At 51.7% G+C, this 7,576-nt stretch overlaps 1 protein-coding gene across 2 annotated transcripts in view; it reads right to left on the bottom strand.

Annotated features, from left to right (window-relative positions):
- PHLDB3 (pleckstrin homology like domain family B member 3) overlaps positions 1-4,377 on the bottom strand; it is a 23,483-nt gene extending 19,106 nt beyond the window's left edge. For both annotated transcript variants that reach the window (XM_026448287.1, XM_026448286.2), the window contains exons 1-5: positions 4,252-4,377; positions 3,618-3,779; positions 2,008-2,118; positions 1,774-1,857; positions 1,327-1,440 (exon numbers count right to left, since the gene is read on the bottom strand). In XM_026448287.1, the coding sequence (XP_026304072.1) occupies positions 1,327-1,440; positions 1,774-1,857; positions 2,008-2,118; positions 3,618-3,779 (471 nt within the window). In that variant the 5' untranslated portion in view covers positions 4,252-4,377. The remainder of the gene's footprint in view (positions 1-1,326; positions 1,441-1,773; positions 1,858-2,007; positions 2,119-3,617; positions 3,780-4,251) is intronic.
- Positions 4,378-7,576: the final 3,199 nt, after the last annotated feature.

Below are 7,576 nucleotides of genomic sequence, written 5' to 3'. Positions count from 1 at the left end.
TGGTGGTGCGTGGCGGTGCGTGGTGGTGCGTGGCGGTGCGTGGTGGTACGTGGCGGTGCGTGGTGGTACGTGGCGGTGTGTGGTGGTGCGTGGCGGTGCATGGTTGTGTGTGGCGGTGCATGGCAGTGCGTGGCGATGCATGGCTGTGTGTGGTGCATGGGGTGTGGTGGTGCGTGGCTGTGCATGGTGGTGAGTGGTTGTATGTGGTGGTGCATGGTGGTGTGTGGTTGTGCATGGTGCATGCCTGTGGTCCCAGCTACTCAGGGAGGATCACCTGAGCCTGGTAGGTTGAGGCTGCAGTGAGCTGTGATCCCACCATTGCACTCCAGCCTGGGCAACAGAGTGAGATTCTGTCAAAAAAAAAAAAAAGCTAGAAGAGGACTTGAAATGTTCTCAACATACAGAAGTGATAAATACTTGAGATGGATACCCCAAAAACCCTGACTTATTATGCATTCTATGCATGTAACATCATATGTACCCCATAAATATGTTCAAAATATATCATTTTTAAAAAGAAAAGCCAACTAGTAGCTAATACACATTTTTTTCAAAAGGACGGGTTGAATATCCCTTCTCCGAAATACTTGGGACCAGAAAGGTTTCAGATTTGTAGGCACTCAAAGAGTTTCAGATTTTCGAGCATTTTAGATTAGGGATTTTTTTTTTTTTTTTTTTGAGACAAAGTCTCACTCTGTCGCCCAGGCTGGAGTACAGTGGCATAATCTCTGCTCACTGCAACCTCTGTCTTCCCAGGTTCAAGCAATTCTCGTGCCTCAGCCTCACATCACCATGCCTGGCTAATTTTTGTATTTTTGGTAGAGATGGGATTTCGCCATCTTGGCCACACTGGTCTCGAACTCCTGACCTCAGGCTATCCGCCCGCCTTGGCCTCCCAAAGTGCTGGGATTACAGGCATGAGCCACCGTGCTGGCCGTCTGTTGTAACTGTTAATGAGCTGCCCCCCGATCCCCACAGTTTTAAGGAAGTCTAGAAGGATTCTCAAAACAAAAGTAGCTGCATTACTTCTGAGAAGGGGAGATCTTCTTATTAAAATACACTGCTCGGTTGCTTTTAAAATCTACTCCTGGGTGAACATGTTCCCATTTCACCAGAGCAGGGGTGGGTGTTACGCAGAAAAAAATTATAATAATAAAGCTGGAGTCATAGGAATATCCCTTGGTCAGCCTTTCCTATCCCCCCACCCCCGTATAGAAAATCAGAGTGGAAGTTCTGGAAACCCCAGTTCGGGGACTCTGCTCCTAGCCCCTCCCTCCCTGCTGACCAATAAGGCATATGGGGAAACAGAGGCAGTAGGGGAAGTACCTGCAGGGAGCTGTGGACAGAGAAGAGGCAAGAAGAGGTAGGGGTGGCAGCGGAGTGGGCCGCAGGGTCCTGGAGCACCAGCAGCTGGTGGTCTGTCTTCTGGGTGAACAGCAGCTGCAGGAGAGGGGGTGAAAGTTCGTGGGAGCAGGAGGGACCCCAGAGCAACCACGAGTTCCCACACGCTCTGGCCCACGCCTCTAGTGCCACCCATTTTTCAGAAAGAAAAACTAAGGAGAGATGGAATGTGGTCCTTAGTGTCCAGTCTCCCAGCATAGGGCTGTGGGCAGAGACTGCTGGCTCCCTGAGGAGGGGCTGGGGGCCTGGATTCCTGGGTCTGAGAGAGGAGGGGCTGGGGCCTGGACTCCTGGGTCTGAGGGAGGAGGAGCTGGGGCCTGGACTTTCCAGTCTGAGGGAAGAGGGACCGAGAGGCATACAAAATCCCCATACCTTAGTGAGGGCTGGGTTGGGCTCAGAGAAGTCCCCGCCAGTTGTTCCCTGAAGGCAATTGAGCTCGAGCAGCCGGCTCCGTTCCTACCAGAAGATACGGACAGCCAAGTGTCAAAGTCAGAATGGGCTGTCCTAGCTGCTTTCCCTAATGTCAGGAGACATCCGGGGTGCCGGGAGGTGGTGGGATGCCCCAGGGGGAAGTGAGGATGGTAGGGCAGGTGCCAGGGAGCTCACCTGTGACAGGGCCTGAAGGGCCTCCTCCTTCTTCCGGCTCAGCCCCCGGCTCTCGGCTGCCATCTGCTCCCCCAGTGACTTGAGCTGCTCTTCCAGGACCCGGATCCGGCGCTGCGAAGCACCCCATCCCGGTTACTCATCTGCCAAGGCCCCAGCCAGCTCTCCAGGCCACCCTCCCACAGAACCACATCTGCCTGGAGGGCTGGGGTTTGCTCCAGCCCCTCCCAGAGACCACGGGATCAGAGTGTTCAGGGTTGGGGACCCAGCGTTCAGCTCCCTGGACCCTATTCCCTTTTGAGGGTCCAGAAGAGATCTGGGGAAGATGAAGAGAAAGGGATGGACAGAGAGAACAGCAACCAAGACAGGCCCCAAAAGACAGAGATGTAGACAAAGATTCAGGGAAAAGAAAAGATAGAAATAGAACAGAGACAAATAGAGACAACCCAAGACAAAGGAAAAGCCAATGAGACAGGAAAAAGATCCAGAAACAGGTGGGGAAAGGAAACCCACAGAAGAGCTTTTTTTTGAGACGCAGTTTTGCTCTTGTTGCCCAGGCTGAAGTGCGATGGCTCAATCTCAGCTCACCGCCACCTCTGCCTCCCAGATTCAAGCAATTCTCCTGCCTCAGCCTCCCAAGTAGCTGGGATTACAGGCATGCGCCACCACGCTCGGCTAATTTTGTATTTTTAATAGAGACGGGCTTTCTCCATGTTGGTCAGGCTGGTCTCGAACTCCCAACCTCAGGTGATCTGCCTGCCTCGGCCTCCCAAAGTGCTGAGATTACAGGCGTGAGCCACTGAGCCCGGTCGAATTTCTAATCCAAAACTTTGGGAAACTCTGTGTTAAATATGGTCAAACATGCCCATTTTTTTCCCAAGGGTCTGACAAGTCAGACCCTTGAATGTGAAGCTCCCAGGAGGGATCTGATGGAGCATCTTTTTGGAATAGAGGCAAAGAATGTGGTGGTGAATACCAAGTTTGTTCAAATCCTGGCTGTGGCGAGGCACGGTGGCTCATGCCTGTAATCCCAGCACCTTGAGAGGCCAAGGTGGGAGGACTGCTTAAGCCCAACAGTTTGAGACCAGGTGAAACCCCGTCTCCACTAAAACTACAAAAATTATCCAGGTGTAGGGGCTCGTACCTGTGGTCCCAGCTACTCGAGAGGCTGAGGTGGGAGGATCGCATAAGCACAGGAGATCGAGGCTGCAGTGAGCTGTGAACGTGTCACTGCACTCCAGCCTGGGTGACAGAGTGAGAACCTATCTCAAAAAATAAAAATAAAAAACTCCTGGCTCTATCCCTTACTAAAGAAACTTTGAAAAGATTACTTAAGCATCTTGACCTTCAGCTTCATTTATAACATGGAAAAAAAAAAAAACGTAATAGGACTTGCCTCCATAGGTTTGTTGTAAGGATTCAAAGAGGAAATGCTCATGAAACATTCAGGACCATATCTGGCACATAGTAAATGTTTCATCAGTATCAGCTCTTGTTGTTACTATTCAGAAGAACATGACAGGTAGAAACAAGGACAGAGAAAAAGGCAGACACAGAGCAGGGGAGACAGAGAGGAGCAGCAAGGCGGGCAGCGCTGGTCAGGCATGACTCACTCTGTGCTGCGCCATGCTGGCCTGAAGTTCCTGGACCTTGGGGTCTGGCACCTGGGGCCCAGGGCTGTCCCGATCCTCCTCCTCCTGCCGGCTCTCCCGCTCCAGTTGCTGGAACTCCAGGTCCTCATAGGCGCGTTGGGCCACATCCAGTTGTTCTCTCATCTATAGGTCGGAACACAAAAAGGCTGGAGGCCTAGATCCCTAGGGCCCCGGGGAGTAGGGTGCTGGGGCTGGGACTCCTGGTGAGAGGAAGAAGGTGACTGAGGACCTGGATTCCTGGGTCCTGGGAGAGGAGGGGGTTAAGAACCAGAGGACCAGCTGGGCACAGTGGCTCACTCCTGTAATCCCAGCACTCTGGAAGGCTGAGGCAGGTGGATCACCTGTCAGGAGTTTGAGACCAGCCTGGCCAACACAGTGAAACCCCGTCTCTACTAAAATTCCAAAAATTAGCCGGGTGTGCTGGTATGCACCTGTAGTCCCAGCTACACGAGAGGCTGAGGTGGGAGAATCGCTTGAACCTGGAAGGCGGAGGTTGCAGTGAGCCGAGATCGCACCACTGCACTCCAGCCTAGGCAATGGGGCAAGACTCTGTCTCAAAAAAAAAAAAAAAAAAAAAGAACCAGAGGGCCATTACCTCCTGTACACCCTGCAGAAGCCGCTCGCGCTGGTCCTCTGGCTGTGAGTCGAGCTGTCCCTGGGCCTCCCGGAGTCTCTGGCGAAGACCCTCTAGGCGATCCCGTTCCTGGCTCAGCCGCCTCTGTTCCTGAAAGAACAACCAGGTTCTCAGCCTCAGCTTGAGCGTAGAGGGGGAAGCAGCGGTCAGCCACACCTCAGAGCCTGCCTGGGGCGTCAGCTTTACAAAGGCAGGGACTTCATCTATGTGATTCACTCCTGTGCAGGCCTGCCTCACAGTCAGAGCCAAGATTTTAAAGAAATGAATGAGGCCAGGTGTGGTGGCTCACATCTGTAATCCTAGCACTTTGGGAGGCCAAGGCAGGAAGCTCTCTTGAGCTCAGGTGTTTGAGATTAGCCTGGGCAACATAGGGGGAGCCCATCTCTACAAAAAAACAAAACAATTAGTGGAGTGTGTTAGTGCACGCCTGTAGTTCCAGCTACTCAGGAGGCTGAGGTGGGAGGATTCCTGGAGCCAGGGAGACTGAGGCTGCAGGGAGCTGTGTTTGCATCACTGTTCCAGTCTGGGTAACAGAGTGAGACCCTGTCTCAGAAGAGAAGAGAAAGAGGGGAGGGGAGGGGAGGGGAGGGAAAGGAGAAGAGAAGAAAAGGAAGAGAAAAAGAAAGAAAAGGAAAGGAGGAGAAAGAAAAAGGAAGAAAAAAAAAGGAAGGAAGGGAGGGAGGGAGGGAGGGATGGAAGGAAGGGAAGGGAAGGAAACAGAGAGGCCAGGCGCGGCGGCTCACGCCTGTAATCCCAGCACTCTGGGAGGCCGAGGCAGGTGGATCACAAGGTCAGGATATCGAGACCATCCTGGCTAACACGGTAAAACCCCATCTCTACTAAAAATACAAAAAATTAGCCGGGAGTGGTGGCGGGCGCCTGTAGTCCCAGCTACTCTGGAGGCTGAGGCAGGAGAATGGCGTGAACCCGGGAGGCGGAGCTTGCAGTGAGCCGAGATCACACCACTGCACTCTAGCCTGGGCGACAGAGTGAGACTCCATCTCAAAAAAAAAAAAGAAAGTGAGAGAGAAAGAGAAAGAAAAGAAAGAGAGGGAGAAGGAAGGAAGGGAAAAAGAAAGAGAGAAAAGAAATAAATGCAAAACATATTCTTGCTATGTGATACGGTGGATGCAGAAGTGGATTGTATCTGGGCCCTGCCCTCCAGGTGGGAACACAGCCAGTTGGAAAGATCAGGGCAGTAAAATCAAGAGACTGTGGGAACCTAGAATGAGGAACAATGTCAGCCAAAGGTTGAGGCTGCAGTGATTGCACTACTGCACTCCAGCCTGGGCGACAGAGTGAGACCCTGTCTCAAAAATGAAATAAAACAAAACAAAACAATCAGGGAGTATTTGGATCTGGGAAAATAAAAGGAGCTAGAAGAGCATTTTGGGCAGAGGAAACGGCTTGGCACAAATGCGTGAAAGTTGAAAAGTACAAGAAGTCTGGGGGACAAACTTCAGCCAGGGTGGAAGAGGATGTGGTGGTGGCAAGAATGTGGTGGGAGAGGATAGTGGGAAGGCCAGCTCGTCCAGCTCACGGGCGGTTTGGTCAACCTGGGGATATGGGGAACCTCAGAAGGACTGAAAGAATGGAGTAGGAACTAGGAATCATCCCTCAGGGAGATGGGTTAGAGAGGTGGAGAGCAGCTCCCTTGGGAGTCAGTCCTCCAAGCAGTGAGGGTGAGACCTTAGCTGGGGCCTGGGTGGTAGGGCTGAAAAATAGATGGACTAGACAGAGAGGATCAGGAAGCAGAAAGGATAGGACATGGTGGCTGATGGGCTTGGAGGTGAGAGATAGGGAAGTGTGCAGGGCAAAGTCCAGGACTCTGGCCTGGTGACCAAAGGGACAGCAAGACAAACAGTGTGGAGAAGGGAGTTGCTGAGGTCAGCTTTGGATATGGTCAATGAGAAGCAGCCAGACTCCTGGGTCAGAGGGAGGAGGGGCTGGGGCCTGGATTCCTGGATCTAAGGAAGGAGGAGCTGGGGGTCTGGACTCCTGGGTTTGAGGGAGGAGGAGCTAGGGGCCTGGACTCCTGGGACAGAGGGAGGAGGGGCTGCGACCGAGATTTCTGGATCTGGGTGAGAAAGGAGTACCTAGTAGCCAGTACCCTAGGAAGAAGGGTACATTTCTCTCTTTGGAGAGAAGGCCTGGGAGAAATACGTGATCTTTGAGGATAAATGAGGGCCCAGGACCCAGCCTCAGAAAATTCCAACATACACGACACTTGCAAATAAAAAACTGACAAAATCACAAGTCATCATTTTCCAACCTATAATGGTAACCAACCCAAGCAATGACCGCTGATGATGTTACAATCTTCAGATAGAAGTTTTTTTTTTTTTTTGAGATGGAGTTTTGCTCTTGTTGCCCAGGCTGGAGTGCAGTGGTGTAATCTCGGCTCCTGGGAGCTGCAACCTCCACCTCCCGGGTTCAAGTGATTCTCCTGCCTCAGCCTCCCAAATAGCTGGGATTACAGGTGCCTACCACCATACCGGCTAATTTTTTGTATTTTTAGTAGAGATGAGGTTTCATCATGTTGGTCAGGATGGCCTTGAACTGTAGTGGCTCATGCCTTAATCCCAGCAATTTGGGAGGCCAAGGCAAGCAGATCACCTGAGGTCAAGAGTTCAAGACCAGCCTGACCAACATGGAGAAACCCCATCTCTACTAAAAATACAAAATTAGCCAGACGTGGTGGCTCATGCCTGTAATCCCAGCTACTGGGGAGGCTGAGGCAGGAGAACCGCTTGAACCTGGGAGGCGGCGGTTGTGGTAAGCCAAGATCACGCCATTGTACTCCAGCCTGGGCAACAAGAGCGAAACTCTATCTCACAAAAAAAAAAAAGAGAGAGAGACCAGGGTGACCTCATGAGGTCTGGACAACCAGAGATGAGGTTCCTGACACCGGCTCAGGAAGCACTAAAGCACTTCTGAATATGATCAAACCTCTGCCTCTAACCAACACTTGCTTGTAGAAACAGAGGCATGTTCAAGGGCACCACAGGCATGCAATTGGCCATGCTCTGCCTGTGGGACAGAAGACTGGGTTTTTCTAATAAACAGTATGGGGAAGACACAGCAGGTGGGAACCACCAGAGATAAAACAACAGGCAAGACATATCAACCAATCACACTGACCTTTGGGGACTTCATTCAAACAAGCCACCTGTTAACTGGCATTTTGAGACTGTCTGGGAAACACAAAAACTAACCAGAAATAAGACAATACTAAGAACTTACTAATTTTTTTTTTTTTTGGCCGGGCGTGGTGGCTCAAGCCTGT

This window comes from Piliocolobus tephrosceles, chromosome 21, assembly GCF_002776525.5.
Source record: "Piliocolobus tephrosceles isolate RC106 chromosome 21, ASM277652v3, whole genome shotgun sequence".
Classification (NCBI taxonomy): domain Eukaryota; kingdom Metazoa; phylum Chordata; class Mammalia; order Primates; family Cercopithecidae; genus Piliocolobus; species Piliocolobus tephrosceles.
Note: the sequence above shows the minus strand (reverse complement) of the source record. Positions and strands in the feature narration are given on the sequence as shown.